Genomic DNA, 21,207 nt, shown 5'->3' on the forward strand with positions numbered 1-21,207 from the left:
TTACAGATGATGTAAATGAAAACTAGAGAGGTCAGTAACTTGCCCACAGGAACATAGCTGGTAAGTGAAAGAACCTAGAATCAAATCCAGAGTCCCCATCTTTATTCACAGCATCCTTCAGCTTGTCTTTTCAGTCTTCCTAACTGTTTTTGCTTTGTTCTCATGGGACTCTTTTCAAAAGCAGTGTGTTCTCTGACAGTAGTAGTTTTGAGCTACATGTATACAGAATTATTAAATAAAGTCATCATTACTCCCACCAGTCTACTTTTCAATATTTCTAAGTTAAAAATATTCCAGTGAGCACCAACCCTATTTCTAACATATTTTGTCTTAACTGAAACATGAATGGCAGGGTAACAGAAAGTCTATAGATATAGGGTGTCTTGATTAATCATTTAAGGAGGAAGGAAGCTTTCCTTTCAGGGCCGGAGGTATTTTTATATCTCAGGGCCATGTATTACGGGAAGATTCAGGATAAATTAAGAGTATGTGTTTCCTTTGTAAAGTGAGGGAATGGCTGTTGTTAACATAGGCACTTTCTTAGCTGGTAAGTTTCAGAAAGAGAGTACTATGGAAATTGATTCCCTTAAAACCATTATTTTGCAAAGACTAAAAAAGTCATATAGTAGTGTGTGTACCTAGTTTGAAGACCAGCTTAGGCAAGATAGCACTCAAAATTCTGAACTCTTGAATTTAAAAAAGCTAACTTCCACAAGGGATTTGTTCTCTTCAGACTAGTTTTATTTATTCCCAGGGTAGCTGTATCCAGGGAACAGTGAAGATGCCCTGTATTAAGCAGCTCCAAGAGTATGATCTCTTGGAGAGTTTTGCCCAAAGCTACTTTAATATGAGAGGTAGTTTAAGCCGAATGTCCTTTTTAAAATACTGGGGCTCAGTTGATAATAAAGCTCTTCATCATGTTAGGTTCTATCTATGAAGATAGATTACTTCCTGATTTACTAGATTCAAACTGTGAAAACTCTGGGTAAAGCAAAGTTAGGATACAGCATTCCTATGCCCTTTGGTGGTGGTGGTAGGGGTGGTGGTGGTGGGTGGAGTGGGAGGTACTCCATGTGCTTTTCTGCAGTGGCTTTTAGACTAAGCTCTAGAGGGTGCCGTATTCTGCCACCTCATATATGCAATCTGAGTATCTCATCTATAGGTTCTGGCTCTCAAAGAAGGTCTCAGGAAAGGCAGTCAGGAAGTTTGCCTAACCATTCACACACCCTATAGTACATGACTTGGCTGTCAACTCCTTTTTGGTTGTAACTCCCCATTTGTTGCCATTTGTATGTATTGTACCTAGCCTAAAGCGGGACGTTTTAATAAGGATTGGTTGTTATTCTGGAGTCACAAATAAAAATGTCATACTCTTGTGCCATTTAATATCCTCCAGCTTTAGACAAAGTTTACTTGGACAAGCAAAGGAAGGCTAAATTCTGAGCATAGTAAGAGTCACAGTTGGGGAAGGCTTAAGTCTTGACGCTTTTATCATTAGCACTTCTTAAAATGGATTGCATCTTTTTTCAGGAAAGTAAAAATTTGAGTATGTTGTGTGACGGTCTGTTAATACAGTATGTTGACATCCATTGTATAATATAAAATGAAAAAATAACATTACTCTATTCTGTCTTATTCATAGGTTTCTTCCAGTACATTAAGTAATTGCTCTTTAGGTTTTTTAAATCACTGTATAGCAATCTCATTTGTTTCCAATTAAGCGTTGGATATTTTTCTAATAAGTGAATCTTCTTAATTCAGTAAATGTGGAGAAAGAAAGGAAGATGTTTTATCATATATATAGGTTTGTGCTGTACTTTGACTCCTTTGGTTAGTGTCAGAGTCAACAGCCTGAATATCGATTCAGTCATGAAAAGAGTGGATTCTCTTCTGATTTTTTTTCCTGCTTAGTGGCCTCTCTTAGCACAGTGAGTGGAGTTTCTTCTTTCTCATTTCTTCTTATTGTATATACACACTTGTACTTTTTAAAGTGCAATGCTAATTGCATTTTGAGAAAGTACTCATTTTTAAAGAGGTTCTTAAATTGAAGAATTTGTTTTCTCTAAAATCTTTTTACAGGGGTCTCTTGGGTGGCTCAGTTGTTAAGCGTCTGCCTTCGGCTCAGGTCATGATGCAAGGGTCCTGGGATCGAGTCCTGCATTGGGCTCCGTACTTAGCAGGGAGCCTGCTTCTCCCTGTCCCCCTTCCCCTGCTTGTGTTCCCTCTCTTACTGTGTCTCTGTCAAAGAAATAAATGAATAAATAAAATCTTTAAAAATAAATAAAATAAAATCTTTTTAATGTTAACTTGTGTTTAATTGCAAACTTTTTAGTATATTTAATGCAAGGTCTAATATTAGCCAAATTTTCATTTTAAATAGGCTTTTATTAGAGGAATATGCCACTCTGAATGGGGTCTTTCAAAGTATCAAATTGATTTCTTGTATTGCCTGAATTTTAGTTTGCATTGATTTTTACTTTCTCAGATGAGTTTGTAATAACTACTATTTTATCTATATATATTTTTGAAAGATTTTACTTATTTATGAGAGAGAGAGAGCGCGAGCACGAGCATGGGGGTGCTGGGAAGGTCAGAGGGAGAAGCAGGCTCCCTGCTGAACACAGAGCCACCAGGGGGCTTGATCCTAGGACCCCTAGATAATGATTTGAGCTGAAGTCAGATGCTTAACCAGCTGAGCCACCCAGGCACCCCTATTTTATCTAACTTTAAAAGATGTCTCAGCAAAGCCAGCAGATTTTTCTGTGACTTATTTGGTCCTAGTGGGAAGATCAAAGCTTCACTCATCAACAGTTTAACCTTTGCGCTCTTCTGAGCTCAGGTTTTTCTCCTTAATTGCTTTTTTCCTATGATAGACGTGAATTATGTTTATTAACATGCTAATTTTAAAAGGTCATCTGAAAGAAAAAAAGAAAGTTTCAGAGGACTACCATGTGATTTTGGTGAGGCAGGGCTTTATTGTGCTTCCGATATTGTGAAATGTCCTTAAAAATCCACACTGTGTTTCTGTGTTTTTTTTCTTGTATCTTTTTTTTCCAAGTTGAATTACAAGGTTTTCTTTATAAGGATATTTATTCCTTTTTTAATATTATTTTTCATTGGGGTTATTTTATTTTCCCTCATAAAATTTTGTGAATGTCAATTTTTAGGCTAATTTTTACCAGATGTATCGAACAATAAAAATGCCCAATCACTCTTTCTTTTTTTTTTTTTGTAGAGGGAGAAGAAGTGTTACATAGTTAACCACTGTGCCTTTTCCACACAGTCTTCCCTCAGTGTGTCTTACAAGTATGCCTTTTCCACACAGTCGTCACTCAGTGTGTCTTACAAGAGGACCAGTCTCATTCATCTGCTTCAGGCTAACCTATAGGCAATAGGCTGAGATGATTGGTCATCTCAGAAAATTCAGTGTTTTGTAATTGTCACACTTGTAGGGCCACAGTTAATAAACTCTTTTTTTGAGCATCTGTGAGCAGAGAACTATTCTGAGTACAGTTCTTTTCTTTAACTGTCATTCTTTTTCCGTTATGAGAACTGAGTTACCATCAAAGTGGCATTAGCAGAAGGAAGGTATCAAGTATTTGCATGTATGTTGAATGCGGTATAAATTCATTTCAGTAGAAATGATCACTGCTCAGCAAGAGGGTACAGTCCCAAAGGAAGTATACCACAAGGGCCCCAAGGTCAAAGAAGGTAAACATGTATAGAGCTCAGTAAAATTTTCAAAGTATCATTGCAGTTTCCTGAATACTATCAGTGTAATACGTGGTACTTATTTCACACTTAAACCAATTCATGTAAAAGCTGCTTTTACTAAACTGCTTTGCAGAAATTTTCTAACGGTTCCAGTTTTGATAATAAATTTGCTAACATTAAAATGCATGCTGGGATGTTCTTTAGAATGTCAGAGTTCCTTCTCACTTTTAATGCAATGTCAAAATTTTATTTCTCATCTTTCCTGTTGGTTTGACTCTTGTGTTTGTGCTTTCCACTTTACAGGCATGCAGTATGGTGACTATGTTAATAATCAAGCTAGCTCCGCACCAACTCCCTTGTCATCAACTTCCGATGATGAGGAAGAGGAGGAGGAGGATGAGGAAGCAGGTCTGCTTTAGCTTTACACCAGTTCTCGATCTTTTCCTACTCAAATTTTCTTTTTATGTCCATAGTCTATTAGCCTTAAAAAAAAAAAAAAAAAAAAAAAGTGTTGCAGATTTAGCTCCATGAATTTGCTTGGTTTGGGTTACAGAAAGGTTGGGTCACCTGAGAGGTTGGGTCACTTGGGTTACAGAAAGGTTGTGTTTTGCTTTTTTATTTTATTTTTCTTCCTTTGGACATCTTTTACCATTTTGTAAGTAACAACGCATCTTTCATGATGATAGAGTGCTTTCTTTCAGAAATGCATTTCCTCTCATGTCACATGCCAAAGAATGAGCCCTAACTGAAGCTTTTGGCTTATGATTGCTTTAGCACCCTTTTAGGAATAGTGTTTTATATTCTGCTTTGCATGTCACTTTCATCTAATTGAAATGAACCATATGGGTTTTAAAATAGTAAAAAGAAATTGACAGTGTTTTTTTAAGGTCCTTTTTGGCCCTTCTCATCATATATTTAAAAGAGCAAGAATTTGTAGTTACTATCCTGCTTCTTGAGGTAGTTCACATCTTGCTAGTGAAGAAGTTGTGTATGTAATTATGTGTTGCAACCTGTTTAATATCCTTTTCTAGCTTTGCTGGGTAGCACACTGCTGAACATTAAGCAGTTCACTTACTTCATTAATTCTAACAGTGTAAGACAACCAATAAGTGCTGACCTTTCAAGGTGTGTCTGACCATGATTCTCCTTTGGTCATCTTTATTAGTGAGTAGAAGGATATGCTTTATAAACAGTATTTTTATATGTTTAAACACAAGTTTATTTCTTAATGCATTTTTGAAATATTCAGATCCTTGTGCACAATTTGAGGAGGGCTAAAAATAGAGGGTTATAGATGGGGTAATTTTTTTTCTTTAAATATCTAAATACCCATCTGTCTTTTTGGATTTTTTGTCATTTTTAAATTCTGTATAATTTAAGTCTTACAGAAAACGTAGAAGAAGAGTAAAAGAAACTCCCATGTGCATCTATATAAACGATTTTGCCCCTCTTGCTTTATTATTATACATTTTTTCCTACATCATTTGAAAGTAGGTTGGAGCTTTACTCCTCTGTACCTTAGTATGTATTTCCTCATTATAAGAACAATGTCTTACATAACATAAATGCAGTACAGTATTCAGGATATTAAACACTGTTGTAATAATATCTGCTACACAATCAATAGTCAGATCTCAGCAATTGTCTCAATAAAATCTCTCATAGCTGTTTTCACGGCCCAGGATCCAGTTCAAGGTCATCCATTGAATTTTGTTGCCATTTCTGTTTAGACTCCTTCCATCGAAGACAGTCCTTTAACCTTCCTTTCTTTTTCTTGACTTCGACATTTTTGAAGAATACAGGCAAGTTGTTTTTAGAATGTACCTCAGTTTGGGTATATCTAATGTATCCTTGTGATTAGATTCAAATTGTGGTTTTGGCAGGATTACCACTGAAATAATGTTATGTTCTTGGTGCGTCCTGTCCCAGGCACATGATGTTAATTTGTTCCCATATTGATGATGTTAACTTTGATCACTTGATTAAAACGGTGTCTGCCAAGTTTCTCCACTGTAAGTTACCACTTTTTCCCCTTGAAATTAATAAGTAATTTGTGGGGAGATTTTTTGATAGTGTGTAAATGTCCTGTTCTTAATTAAACTGTCACTCAGTTTTAGCATTTATTAATGATTTTCTAATTCCTACATTCCTTCTATATTTAGGAGTCACGGTTTCAGTGTAAAGGAGAGCTTTTTCTTCTCCCTTGTTGACTTCTTTGGGTTCATATTGACTCATGGATTCTTATTTTATTCACTCAGTAATAATCCATTTCAATCATTAGTTATTTTCATAGCGGCTTATCTGAGATGTGGCCATGACAGATCCTTCAGACCGTCTTTTGAACATGTTCTCATGAATCTTTAAGCACATCGAGGCCTCAGTAAGATATTCCTAGCTCATCTTATACTGCTGCAACAGTGGACTGAGCCATTTCTCCAAGATGTCCTGTTTCCTTTAGTGAAGAAGGGTATTTTAGAAACTAAGATCTAATTGTAGTTTGTGGTTATTGCCACTAAGAGGTCGTTTGTTCTCAGGCCCTATAGTAGTATTATTATTTAATGTATATATTATTCAGATCCTCTCATGATCCTTACTTTGCACATTTCAAAAGTGTATTATTTCATATAATGTTATTTGTCAGCCTAACTTTTGCCCTCTTTTTGTAATTTTTTTTGAATTCCTGTATAATTAACTAAATTACTCTCATTTTTATTGTTTGTAATTAGGTGCAGTTGTTGTAAAATCTGTTTCCTTAGGCTAAAAATATTGGGAACTCAAAAAAGTTAAACATTTATGGTTTTTCTTCTATCATCTTTGTCTTGTTTACTTTTTTCTTGAATATATTACAGATTTAAAATTTCTGAGTTTATTAAAGATTTTATTTAAACTCCAGTGTAATAATTAGTTTCAAGTGCATAATATAGTGATTCAGCACTTCCATACAATGCTCAGGACTATCACAACAACTGCCCCCCTAATGCCCATCACTTCTTTCACCCTTCCTCCCACCCCCTACCCTTTGGTGACCATCAGTCTGTTCTCAATAGGTTAAGAGTCTGTTTCTTGGTTTGCCCCTCTCTTTTTCCCTTTGTTCATTTGTTTTGTTTCTTAAATTCCACATATGAGTGAAATCATATGGTATTTGTCTTTCTCTGACTTATTTCGCTTAGCATAATACCTTCTAGTTCATTCCATGTCATTGCAAATGGCAAGATTTCATTCTTTTTTATGGCTGAGTAATATTCCTGTGGGTGTACGTTATCCGTTCATCAGTCAATAGACACTTCGGCTGGTTCCATAATTTAGCTGTTACAGAGAATGCTGCTGTAAACCTCGGGGTGCATTGAGTAAATACCTCATAGTGCAATTGCTGGATCATAGGGTATTTTTTTCTTTTAAGATTTTATTTATTTATTTGACAGAGAGAGAGAGAGAGAGACAGAGATCACAAGCAGGCAGAGAGGCAGGCAGAGGCAGAGAGAGAAGCAGGCTCCCCGCTGAGCAAGGAGCCGGATGCGGGGCTCGATCCCAGGACCCTGATCATGACTCGAGCTGAAGGCAGCGGCCCAACCCACTGAGCCACCCAGGCGCCCTGATCATAGGGTATTTTATTTTTAACTTTTTGAGAAACCTCCATACTGTTTTCCAGAGTGGCTGCACCAGAATAATTTCTAAGTTCTTAGCTCAGTAGCATTTAGATTTTGATAATACTGGACATTTTTGAGCGCTTACTGTATGCCAGTTGCAGCACTAAAGAGCTGATGGATTTTTGTGTCAGTTTTTCTAGATTCAAATCTTGACTTTGACACTTAACTAGCTTTGTGACAAGTTTCTTAAACTCATTGAGTCTCAATTTACTCATCTGTAAAATGGGAATAATAATAATAATAATAACATTCATGTAGGGTTATTTTGAGGATTGACAGTATTCTTTGTGAAGAACTTAGAACAGTGTCTGGAGTCTACGGCCATACCACCCTGAACGCGCCCGATCTCGTCTGATCTCGGAAGCTAAGCAGGGTCGGGCCTGGTTAGTACTTGGATGGGAGAACAGTGTCTGGAAAATCAAAAAGATAACAGTAATTAACATTGAGGTTATGTTCTTACTGCAGTTTATTTTGTTCAGCAGTCCTGTAAACCAGAGAGAATTGGCTCCATTTTGCAGAGTTGACCGTGATCTGAAGGAGCTAAGTACCACCTGTCTCTGGTCCCACAACTACTAAATAGCAGGGCGGAGATTGAAACTGATGTCTGTCTTGTCTGCATGAAGGTGTGAAAAGGAAAAAGTCTCTGTCGGCTAGTGAGCCCACAAAACACTGCAGTTCAGGGAAACTAGAGGGCCTGGGGCAGTAATCACTACTGTGTCACTTATATACTGTCTTCTTCCTGCTTTTTTTTATTATACAGCAAAATAGTAGGACTCTACCATGGACATTTTTATTAGAATCCTGTGTTCTCAATTCATGGTTTGTTAAAAAAAAAAAAAATCATATATTTGTTGACTGCAAATTAAAGACATGTTCTGAATGGAAAAGAAGATGTAACTTTTAGAAGAATTTAATTTTATTTTTTAAACCCTGCTCAGTTCCAATAATTTTTTCATGTGTGATGAGGTTAAAGAAAATCGCTCGGATTGTTGTGGGGACTACATATAAGGACTTATAAAAAGTAGAGCTTCAGAGTGCTCTACTTTTTAAGCGTTTCGGTGGTATTCATTCCCTATATTCATGGAACTTTTGTGTGTTGAGTTTATATGGAATTGTTCTCCACTTTTGAAAAAATTTATTGAACAACAAGGAAATATTTGAGCAGGTTCAGAAATCATTACTATTCCTCTTTTTAGTTATGGTATAGACTTTGTAGTAAGTCTTACATTTTGTTAGAAGCTACTAAAAGTTCAGAATTGTTGGAGAATAAACTTAAAGGAAGCTCAACAAGTAGCAAGCTATCAGGTGCCCATGTGATTTATCTTAAATCCTTGTCTTTAAGTTTATTTGGTGACAGGTATTCGCTCCTTCAGTTGTTGGTGCTAGTTGGTGGTCAGTTAGTTTTAGGTCCCACACTGCGGACAAATGCTGGCATAGTTGTTACAGTAAGGACTAGAGTGAAAGGAAGTAGGCAGCGAAATAAAAATTGAGAAGTGAAATGATGTGAAGTTGGGGAATGAGCACAAAGACTAACTCAGACTTCAGACTTTATCAGCCCTGTTCCTGCAGAATATCGTCAGGTACTGTTCTGTTACCTGCTATACAAACTCTCAAGCACCTTTCCTCTCAGGAATTTTCAGGTTGGGAAGGGCGAGAGGGCAACAGGTAGCTTTCTCACATGGCTCTGGGAATGTGACAGCTTGGGTGCTGTATTTTATAAGTGCTAGTGGAATAAAACTTTTGATTTCTCATAACGAGTTTTAAGGTCGTAGTCCGTTTTTGTTTGACTTTCACACAGGCTAATAGTAATTAATCAGCTCCAGGTACTGTGTTAGAAATAATGATACATTTATGGTTTGCCGTGGATATTTTAAAAGATAATGTTTTCTTATGACACAGAATAAGTTAAGTCAACTCCTGTGGATAACAAGAGAATATTGGCCTGCTTAGGTCTAAATTCCAAAGAGAATTCTTCTTTTTTTTTTTTAATTCAAGTATCATTAGATTTCTCAAACTTCTTCATCTTACAACTAGAAGATTGTACTCTTTGACCAGTATCTCCCCCTTTTCCCTTTCCCCTACCCCCTCAGAAGTGAATCCTTAAAAGCGTTCAAATCTGTATTTCCCCTTAATTGATGTAGTGTTTTATTATTTTAACAAGTGGATATCTTTCAGCTGAATTCAGTACATATATATTTTTTAAATTTTATAAATTGAATATATGTCCTGGGTTTCTGAAGGATATTCATGCCACAAGAAAAGTATCTGAAGGTTTTCAGTGTTCATCTATATTTAAATTTTATTTATTTATTTGACAGAGAGATCACAAGTAGGCAGAGAGGCAGACAAAGAGAGAGGGGGAAGCAGGCTCCCCACTGAGCAGAGAGCCCGATGCGGGGCTCGATCCCAGGACCCTGAGATCATGACCCGAGCCAAAGGCAGCGGCTTAACCCACTGAGCCACCCAGGCGCCCCAGTGTTCATCTATAATAAAAAGAAAATGTACCTGTTACATTTTGTACATTACATGTTACCTGACATTTAACTTATAAACATGCCATACATACGTATATATGATTGCTTTAGCTGGAAACTCCCAACTTTCTGCAGAGCGAGAGGGGGAGAGTATTAGGGCTACAGGAAGGAGATACGGTACCGGCATCTAGAGTTAGAATTCAAAAGCTACTTTCAAAAAGAAATGGCATTCGTAGTAATTAGATGTCTAGGCTAGCCCCAAATCTAATTAACTGAAATACTAAACATTTGAAAATGCTTTCTTTTTTTTCTCCAGCCATGGCAAATGTAATGTAGATTATGTGTTTTATAAGTACCTGCAAACTGGTCCTGTCTAAGGTTTAAGAATGAGGGCAAGTCCCTAAGCTATTCATTTGACTAAAGCCAGCTCGTGCACAGAAAGCAGTATATATTGCTTGGTGTCATGCTTCAGAGATTAATACAGTAGCATAGCCTTTTCCATATACTCATCAGATGATAGGGAAGCATATGTGATCACAGAATGTCTTGAGAAGTGCATTAAATAAGGGGTGAGGAAATTTCCTGACATAGGAAAGGAAATGATTTTCCATGGGTATATTAGAAAGGTTTTATGGAGGATTTGAAATTTGAAGGATGAGTAGGAATTTGCCATGTGGAAGAACAGAATCTAGGCTAGTGAACCAATATCTATAGTGCAGAAATACAAGAGAAGATGGTATGCTGGGTGCAGAATGAAAACATCAGTGTGATTGTATCGTGAGGTAAGAGAGAGAAAGTGGTGTGGGAACAGGAAAAGAGGTAAAGAGGGCAATTGGAAGCCACATTTTGAAACTCTTTGATACCACAGAGGTGTTTAGACTTTATTCTGTAAGATAGTAAGGGAATAGTGAAGGTGTTTTTAAATTTGTTCAAAATACTAACTTGTATAATGTACCTCTTAAAAAAATACATCTTCAACTTGTGTTGGCAGTGAAGTCATGACTGAGTTAGAATTAAACAATAAGTTTTAGCAAAACTTGAGATGTTTAGTGATCTAGAATTAAAACTTTTATCATGGCTTTGCTATTTAACAAGTTGAAAATAGAGGGGCACCTGAGTGGCTCATTCGTTAAGGGTCTGCCTTTGGCTCAGGTCATGATCCCAGGGTCCTGGGATTGAGGCCCACATCAGGCTCTCTGCTCAGAGTGAAGCCTGCTTCTCCCTCTCCCACTCCCTCTACCTGTATTGCTGCGTGCTCTCTCTCTCTCTCTCTCTCTCTGTGAAATAAATAAATAAAAATATTTAATTAAAAAAAAAAGTTGAAAATAGAGATTTGCATTGATTCTTTTCCTAAAGTGAATTTTAGAGTAAGCTAGCAGGTTTCAAAATATTTAATAAATAAAACAGAATATTTCTTTTTTTTTTTTTAATTTATTCATTTGAGAGAGAGAGTTGGGGTGGGGGAGCAACAGAGGAAGAGGGAGACAGAGAGAATCTCCAGCAGACTCCCTGCTAAGCCTGGAGCCTCACATAGAGTTTGATCCCAGGACTCTGGGATCATGACCTGAGCTGACATCAGAAATCAGATGCTCACCCTACTAAACCACCTAGGCACCTGAAAACAGATTATTTCTACAAAATTAATACTTTAAAGCTTTAAAATAATTTGATATGTGTAAACAGTCTTAACATTATTTTTTTCCCAAGAATAATTATTTCCTGATATTTACATTTGAATTTTTCTTGGGCACCTGGGTGGCTCAGTTGGTTAAGCATCTGCCTTCAGCTCAGGTCGTGATCCCAGGGTCCTAGGATCAAGTTCTGCATCAAGCTCCCTGCTCAGGAGAACCTGCTTTTTTCCCTGTCCCTCTGCTGTTCTCCCTGCTTGTGTACTTCTCTCTGTGTCAATCAAATAAATAAATAAAATCTTAAAAAAAAAAAATCAAAAGTTTTTCTTTTTTTTTTAATGTAAATATTTTTATTTATTTATTTGCTAGAGATCACAAGTAGGCAGAGAGGCAGGCAGAGAGAGAGGAGGAAGCAGGCTCCCCGCTAAGCAGGGAGCCCAATGTGGGGCTCGATCCCAGGACCCCGGGATCATGACCTGAGCTGAAAGCAGAGGCTTTAACCCACTGAGACACCCAGGTGCCCCTAAAAGTTTTTCTTGATCAGAGAGGAATGCTATGTATTTTTTTAAATAATAGCTTTATTGAAGTACTGTAAAATTTACTCCTTGAGTTTGTAGCATATTAACAAAGGTATGAGGCAATCACCATGTAATACCAATCATTTTTATTGCCCCCAAGGGAAACTTCGTATCTTTTAGCAGTCACTTACCATTCTTACCCTCCTCCATGCATACGTACATGAATCTCTAGGCATCCACTAATCTACTTTCTGCCTCTGGATTTGTCTGAGCATTTCATATAAACAGATCATATAATATGTGGATTTTTGTGACTGGCTTCTTTCTCTTCACATGGTGTTTTCAAGGTTCATCCACATTGTGGTATATGTCAATATTTTGTTCCTTTTTATTGCTAATACTCAGTTGTGAAGCTACATCACATCTTATTTATTCATTCATAAGTTGATGGACATTTGGATTGCCTCTATGTTTTGGCCATCTGAATAATGCTTCTATTAACATTCATATATGTGCAGGTCTTTGTGGAGGTTTGTGTTCTCATTTAGTTTGAGTGAAATTGCCAGGTCTTTAGGTATCTCTGTGTTGTGTTTAACCTTTTGAGAAACCACCAGGACATTTTCCAACTGTACCCTTTTAAAGTCTCATGTAGTTTCCAGTTTCTCTGTATTCTTGCTAAAACTTGGCATTATCTGTCTTTTCAATTATAACCACCCTGGTGCATGTGAAGTGGTATCTCATTGTGGTTCTGATTCTCATTGCCTTAGTGGCTAATGATGTTGAACGTCATTTCATGTATTTATTGGCTATTTGTTTGTCTTCTTCAGAGAAGTGTCTTTTTAAGTCCTTTACTCGTTTTTAATTTGGTTATTTGTCTTTTTATGGTTGGGTTGCAAGAATTCTTTTTATATTCTGCATACTGGACCCTTACCAGATATATGATTTGCAAATATATTCTCCCATTCTGTGGATTGTCCCTTCTTTCTTGAGGGTATTGTTTGGAGCATGAAAGTTTTTTATTTTCATAAAATCCAGTTTACTCTTTTCTTCTTGTTGCTTGTGCCTTTGATGTCCTATTTAAGAATCCTTTGCTAGTCCACGGTCACAAAAATTTACTCCTATATTCTCATATTTTTGCTGCGTACATTTAGGTCTGTGACCCATTTTGAGTTAATTTTATTGGAGGGTAAGGAAGGGGTCTAACTTTATTCTACTTCACGTGGCTGTCTTATTGAAAAGAATATTCATTCCCCATTCATGTTGTCTTAACATAAGGTTTTGAGATGAAATTCCCATAGCATGAAATGAACCATTTTAAAGCGTATAATTCAGTGTTGTCTAAATAGTGCAACCACCGCCTCTGTCTGGCTCTGTCATTTTGGTGGTTGTGCAGTCACCACTTTTCTCTTGTTCTGACTTTGAGAAAGTACTAAGCTAGGTAGAACTGAACATTTTCATCATCCCAGAAAGAAACTATTTTCATTAAGCAGTAACTTGCCATTTTCTCCTCCTCTCAGCCTCTAGCAACCCAGTCTACTCTCTATCTCTGTAGACTTACCCATTCTGGATATTTCATATAAATAGAATCATAACCATGGCCTTTTGTGTCTGGCTTCTTTTATTTAGCATGTTTCCAGGGATCATTCACATTGTAGCATGTATCAGTATTCCACTCATGTGTATAGCTGAATAATATCCCATTATATAGATACGCCACATTTTGTTTATCCATTCATCTGTTGATAAATATTTAAGCTGTGGTATATTTGGGGGGAGACTTACTAAACAAGGATTTTATTTTAATTATTGAAGTATAGTTAATATACAGTGTTAGATTCATTTCAGGTGTGCAGCATAGTGATTTGACAATTCTATACATTACTCAGGGCTCACCACAGTAAGTGTAGTCACCACGGGTTGCCATATGGTGTTATTAGAATATTATCAACTGTATTCCCTGTGCTGTACTTTCATCTCCATGACTGATTAATTTTATAACTAGTTTATACCTCTTACTCCCTTTTACCTGTTTTACCCATCCGCCTACCCACCTCCCCTCTGGTAACCACAGTTTGTGCTCTGTAGTTAAGAGTCTGTTTTGTTGTTTATTTGTTTTTGTTTTTTAGATTCTGCGTATAAGTGAAATCATATGGTATTTATCTTTCTCTGACTTATTTCACCTAGCATAATACCATCTAGGTCCATCTGTGTTGTAGCACATGGCAATATGCCGTTCTTCCTAATGGCTGAATAATATTCCTGTGTGTGTGTGTATGTGTGTGTGTGTGTGTGTGTGTGAGAGAGAGAGAGAGAGAGAGAGAGAGAGATCTTTACCCATTCATCTGTCAGTGGGCATTTGGGTTGCTTCTATACCTTGGCTGTTTTAAATAATGCTGCAGTGAACATAGGGGTGCATGTATCTTTTCAAATTAGTGTTTTGGTTTTGGGGGGTAAATAGCCACTAGTGGAATGACTGGATTGTTTGGGTTTGTTTGTTTGTTTCATTTTTTTGAGGAACCTCCATACTGTTTTCCATAGTGGCTGCACCAATTTACATTCCCAGCAACAGTGTAGGAGGGTTACCTTTCCTTTATATCCTGACCAAAGCTTGCTCTTCCTTGGCTTTTTGATACTAACTAGCGATTCTGACTGAGGCATAGAAATGCTGAGTAGCAGGCTAAATAGCAACCTAGCCCAAGCTGGAGACTCCTTTTTTAAGAAGGTTTCATACAGCTGTGCTGCCTTGTAAAAGTCATTAAAATTGCATTATCTTATGATACCCTAATACTGATAAAATGTATTTAATAGCTTGAGATTTGGTAGATGCAATCATGGAGGTGTTACTCTAGTAACGTTTCCATCAATCTAACATTTATATTTGTGTTTTTGACTGCTTTTAAAAGTTTGATACCTGTTCTCTAAGACAGCTTCACATCATCTGATTAAATTTTGTTCCACTTGTCAGCTCCATATTCTCCCCACTCATATTAACAGAAATTTACATATGGTTTTTAAAAGTCGTTAAACATCAGTCACTTTCAGTTTAAAGTCAAAAATTTTCCTAGTTCAGTAAAACATCTTTTTCAAAATTGCCAGGGGGTGCTCTACGATCCATTGTCCTTTTAAACTTAGTGGATATTTTGGTTTTTCCTTTTAGGTGTCGACAGCTCTTCTACGACAAGCAGTGCTTCTCCTATGCCCAACAGTTATGATGCCTTGGAAGGAGGCAGCTACCCAGGTAATTCATTTTGTGCTTATTTGATGCTTACTTGAAAAATTACTGACCATCAGTTTTTTCCAAACATGAACATATATTAGACATAATTAGTGGGCTTTTTTTTATATAGCAGTATTTTTAACAGAAAAAAAGGGACATTTTCTGTTATTTTTCAGCCTTAATTTAATAGTTGTAATTGCCGTGTAACAACTACAAATGTTGTTTCTGGGAGACTTAAGAAAATTTATTATTTTACTTTTGTTATCATGCTCTTTATCTTTTTCCTCTTTCTAAAAGTTTTTTAATGCTAAATAATTCTCCTCTTTCCCTTCTTTCGTATGCTAATAACTTCTTAAGTAAATTTTATATTTCTGTTCTCATGCTTAGGTCCTTGAATTCCTTCCAACTAGCCTCTGAGTATAAATAGTCTTTGACTCTTTACTCCCCCAATGGCTGCCTCACCAGGTAAATAGATTAACCAACTTGGGGGTAGATCTTGGAGGCATTACTTTTAACTTTATCTGGAAATAACTTTGGTCATTACATAGGAATAGTAGTGGTACGTAGTATTTTAAAAATACAAACTTAAGTTTTAGAATTAGTAGTCATTTCATTATATCTTAAATTTGATCTTCCTTTTTTGTATGTCTCTTATCACAGATAAACTGACAACCACATCTGACTTCTCTTTTTCTCACTTTCTAATGATTTGAAACTTTAGGATGAACAGAAAAGTAATTTGCCCTTCTCTTTATTTCTTACCACTTTCGTAATAATCCAGGATGGAGCTTAATTGAAGTTGACATATGCTGAACTTAACATACTATCTTGCTATCACTGTGCTATGAAGCAGTAGAAAACTTTCATCTTCTCAGCTTAGTATAGAGTTCTCTTTTAATACTTCAAGAATACTTCAATAAGCTACTCTTTTGTGCATAAGGATTTTTTTTCCTCTAGGGATGCGTGTTTGTGTAAGAAATTAGGGACCGTTCCAAAAGCAATCACGGTTATCAAAATATTCCAGAAGAGTTCATTTGTTCAGTAAAAGGGGAATACTACTTGTGGAATCACTGTATTGTACACCTGAAACTAATGTAACACTCTATGTTAACTATCCATTTGTTTAATTAAAAAAAAATTTTTTAAGATGCATTTACTATAACTATATAGTATTTCATGAGTTTCAAATTAACCTAACAAAACAAAAACAAAAATTAACCTGAAGTGAAATACTGAATGGGATAGTTAAAAGATTGTGGCTTTGAAGTTTTGAAGTTTGACCTTGATTTGCTTGTCCATATTCATTTCATCAACAAATCATAATCTTCCTATGAACTGTGCTGACACTAAGTGAGTGACCTTAGGCAAGTTTTCTAGCTATTTATAGTGTGCCAGAATTAAAGATGTGAATATCTAGAGCAGTAAGATTAAATGAATTGAAAATACTGTGTCAGGTGCTAGGATAGAATTTAGGACTATAGAAATGTACGATATATTGTCCCTTTCCTAAGAAAGGGGAGACGTTTTAGATCTCCACATTTATGACTTAAGCTTTTTATATCTTATGCTAATTACTCTTAGCATGTTAAGAGAACTTTCTACTTACATTCCCATCACTGTGATGAAGGATAAGCAGGATATGACACTACATTAAACTTTCTGGAAACCTAGGAGGTTTCCAGAAAACCAGTAAGCCAGCCCTTGCCTAATAAGCACAAGATGATAAAAGAATGTCTGGGAACATATCTTCCAAAATGAGAGCCAATAGATATGGTCAGTAGAAAGATATGATTCTTGAAGAATCTTTAAAAAGTATGTTTTATTAAGTCACAAGCTTTTAAGAGCATATTTTTGCAGAGTCTAGTTCCTGGTGAAGAATAAAATTTTTATATGAAAAACAGATTGAAATTCAAATATATGGTATAGATTTACTTGACTTTAAAATAAGACTAATAGTGTAGCAACATATTAATAATGGTATGTGTAGTAATTTTTAGGGTTTCTTGTGATTTTTGTGCTTAATGATTAAATTTTCTACAGTTTTTTCTGTTTTAATCAAATTTTAGTTCTTTATTTTAACATTTTATTTATTTATTTGAGAGAGAGTGTGTGTGCACAAGCAGGTGGAGCAGCCCACAAAGGAAAAGGGAGAGGCAGCCTCCCTAGTGAGCGGGGAGGCCAATGTGGGGCTCAGTCCCAGAACCCCAGGATTATGACCCAAGCTGAAGGCAGATGCTTAACTGAGCCACCAGGAACCTGTAGTTTTTTGTTTTAAATTTAAATAATGGAAGAACATTTGTTCATTAAATTTTATTTGGCATCTGTTACATACCAGACATTGTTTTAGAAGCTGAACACTATACACTAGTCTTTCATAATCTCAGTTTTGCCTCTGCAAATAATACAGGCTTCTAGCTGAGTAAAGGGAGCAAAGGGTTCATGATTCTATTCTCTCTACTTCTGTGGATGTTTATAATTTCTGGATGTTTGCAATTTCTCCTGGTCAAAGGTTTATAAAAGGAAAATGCCAAAGATAATGCCTTGCCCTGGAGCCAGCTGTTTACAGAGTCCTGATTTTCAATGTTAACACCATGTTTTTCCCTTTGCTAGATATGCTTTCCTCATCAGCAAGCAGTCCTGCTCCTGATCCCGCTCCTGAACCCGACCCTGCTTCTGCTCCTGCTCCAGCATCTTCTGCTCCTCAGCCTTCAAAAATGGCCAAGCCATTTGGGTATGGTTACCCAACTCTTCAGCCCGGTTATCAGAATGCTACAGCACCACCTAACTCTGGAGTACCGCCCAGTAGCCCAGGGTATTCTGGATTCCAGCCGTATGCTCAGGTATGTATAAAGACACCGCAGTTCTAGAATGGTCAAACTATTATCAATTCTCACAAATCCCTGGTGATTCAAATGGATCTTAGGTGTGAATACAGATAGCCTAGGTCAAACGTACATAGATTTTGGTTCCAATTTGTGTGTGTGTGTGTGTGTGTGTGTGTGTGTGTGTGTGTATTTGTGTGTACGTAGATAGAGATAAAAAGAAATATAAATATCAAATCTTTAAAGTCTTTAAATCTGGATCAAGTTATTAGGTATGATTTTTCTGTCCTTTGTTGTACTTTTATTTTTTAGAGCCTTGCTCTTTATTTCTTTATTTCTCACTCTCCCTCTGTACTCTCTTGTCTCAAATAAATAAAATCTTAAAAACAAAAACAAAATACTTTCCATTCTACTATTTCAATTATTCTTTTATAATCAGGAAAGTAAATGTTAAATTTTTTTAAAGTCTGTAATATTAAGCTGGCTTTTTCCTCAAAAAAAAAAAGATGTTATAAATGTGGTTTGGAATTCTGGTTCCAACTCTTAGATCAAAGAATTCTTCATGGTGCGACATAGAACTGAAATTGGTAACAGTCTCCACAACAGTCTACAAAAAAATGCTAATCAGTAGTTGTATTTATTACAATAAATGGCCGATTATTATGTATATTAGACAACCCATTTAATATATAAGAATATAAATTGTATTATTTAATAATATAATATATTGATATATAATATCATATATTATTATATTATTATTATATATGATATATATAATGACCCATTTATAACAAAGTGACCCATTCTGATACGACCTTTTTTGGAGTCACCTTTTAAATGCCATATCAATTTAATAATAGGGAATAGTATCTTACATTTATATTTATTAAGAATGTAAAATGTAAGAAAACAATTGAAATGGTAAAGCATTCTACTTAAAATGAAAAACTGTTCTTAGTAGACTAAACTTACAGAAAATTCATCTTATGGTACACTAAGAATGAAGATTAAATGGGCACCTGGGTGGCTCAGTCGGTTAAGTGTCTGCCTTCAGCTCAGGTCATGATCTCAGGATTCTGGGATCGAGCCCCACATCAGGCTCCCTGCTTATAAGGTGGGAAGCCTGCTTCTCCCTCTCACTGTGCCTACTGCTCCCCATGCATGTGTTCTCGCTGTCAAATAAATAAATAAATAAATAAATAAATAAATAAATAAAATCTTTAAAATATTTACTACCTGACCCTCTACAGAGAAAGTTTGCCTACCCTTGAAATAGTAGAATGGAAAGTATTGGTTTTTTGTTTTTGTTTTTAAGAATTTATTTATTTATTTGAAACAGAGAGTACAGAGGGAGAGTGAGAAGCAGACTGCCCACTGGGCAGAGAGCCCTATGTGGGCCTCAATCCCAGGACCCTGAGATCATCACCTGAGCCAAAGGCAGCTCTTTAACCAGCTGAGCCACTGAGGAACTCCAGAAGTATTCTTTTTCCATTTTATTTTGCAGAAGTTAAAGATTGTCCTTGGACTAAAAGTAAAAATTAATATTTATTATACTAGATTTTAAAAATAACTTCATTCTGGGGTTTCTGGGTGGCTCAGTCATTAGGCATCTGCCTTCGGGTCAGGTCGTGATCCCGGGGTCTTGAAATTGAGCCCCGCATTGGGGGTCTCTGCTCAGCAGGAAGCCTGCTTCTCCCTCTCCCACTCCCCCTGTTTGTGTTCTCCCTCTCACTGTGTCTCTGTCTGTCAAATAAATAAAAATCTTCAAAAAAATAAAAATAACTTCATTCTGTCCTTCTGTAATTTCCATCCTTTTTATACTCTAGCTCCAGTGGAAGGATCACAGGAGTTTGAATGAAGGAGACAGAGGCATACTAAAAAGTAACTGATGATTAATCACGGGAGAAATGAGCATCATGAAGCAAAAGCTTTAGACTTTATACTGTTAGAGATCAGTGACTTATACCTTTCCTTTTTTATAACTTTCTATTGAAACATCTGTATTCTATTTATGTATAATTAAATAAATCAATATCCTACTGTTTGATACCTTTCTACAAATTGGACACATGTAACCAACAGCCAGAGCCCTTTCTCATGCCTTTTCTAGCCACTAACCCCCAAACAAAAGTTAGTAACTATCTTGACTTCTAATACTGCACATTAATTTTACCTGTTTTTAATAATAGCTATGTATATTCTTGCCTAGACTCTTTGGCTCAACCTTATGCTTGTGTGCTTACTGTGTTCATTCATTTTCATGGTTTCATGTACCCCATTATGTGAATATAGTAGTTTATTTATTTGTTCCATTGTTGCTGGGCGTTAGGGTAAGTTTTCAGTGTGGGGCTATTATGAATATTGCTCTTGTGAATATTTCTGTTCATGTCTTTTAAATGAATGTATGTATCAAGGAGTGGAATTGCTGGGTTGTGGAGTATCCAGACTCTCCGAAGTTAATGCAAAACAGTTCTCCAAAGCAGGTGTTCTAGTTTATACCTCCATTCACAGTGTGCGAGAGTTCCAGTTACTGTTACTGTATGTCCTAGGCAACACTTGGAATTTTGACCTTTTTGTAGTAGTTATCTTCTTTTCATATTGAAGTGAAGAAATTGAGACTCAGATAAGTGAAACTGTCTGTCCAAGACCAGGCTTAGTTCTGAGAATACAAGTCTTTACAGTTTAAATTTAAGCACTTTTTTCCTTCTCTTTAAATGGTAGGGACTTGTGCAAAAGAAGACCAAAGTCACACTTGATATATGTATCTAAGGAAGATGACAGAGCAGCAATTTGGTTTTATTTAATCTGAATTTAAAGTAGTTTTTTGGACATTAGTTTCAGGGTCAGTAAGCAATAATAATTTAAACACACAGCTAGGATGTACATTTAAATTCTCACCTATCTATTAAAAAAAGATCGTAGATGTTAATCTAAGATTAATATTAGCAAGCTAATTTTAGAAGAAGCCACTTAAAGGTGACTTTTATATGCCCTTCTGGTTCACAGTTATGGCCAGAGGGGTATCAGGGTCACCAAGAATAATTTGGAGGTTGCCAAGGACTTGTTTTAAAGTGTTTTCAAGTCTGACCGAGAACTCTGACATTGTCGGGGAGGGGGAAATTAAGAAAACAAAAGAGTAATAGGAATGAGATCGGAGGAAATGAAGGACTATAGTCAAAAGCTT

General features: G+C 36.2%; 1 protein-coding gene across 6 annotated transcripts in view; it reads left to right on the forward strand.

Moving 5' to 3' along the window:
- SEC24B (SEC24 homolog B, COPII coat complex component) overlaps nucleotides 1–21,207 on the forward strand; it is a 92,529-nt gene that overhangs the window by 41,275 nt on the left and 30,047 nt on the right. For 2 of the 6 annotated variants that reach the window (XM_032333123.1, XM_032333124.1), the window contains exons 4-7: nucleotides 3,640–3,711; nucleotides 4,018–4,122; nucleotides 15,139–15,219; nucleotides 17,809–18,038. In XM_032333123.1, the coding sequence (XP_032189014.1) occupies nucleotides 3,640–3,711; nucleotides 4,018–4,122; nucleotides 15,139–15,219; nucleotides 17,809–18,038 (488 nt within the window). The remainder of the gene's footprint in view (nucleotides 1–3,639; nucleotides 3,712–4,017; nucleotides 4,123–15,138; nucleotides 15,220–17,808; nucleotides 18,039–21,207) is intronic. The other 4 variants (XM_032333125.1, XM_032333126.1, XM_032333128.1 and 1 more) reach the window with 2 other exon arrangements.

This window comes from Mustela erminea, chromosome 2 (genome assembly GCF_009829155.1).
Source record: "Mustela erminea isolate mMusErm1 chromosome 2, mMusErm1.Pri, whole genome shotgun sequence".
In the NCBI taxonomy this organism is placed as follows: Eukaryota; Metazoa; Chordata; class Mammalia; order Carnivora; family Mustelidae; genus Mustela; species Mustela erminea.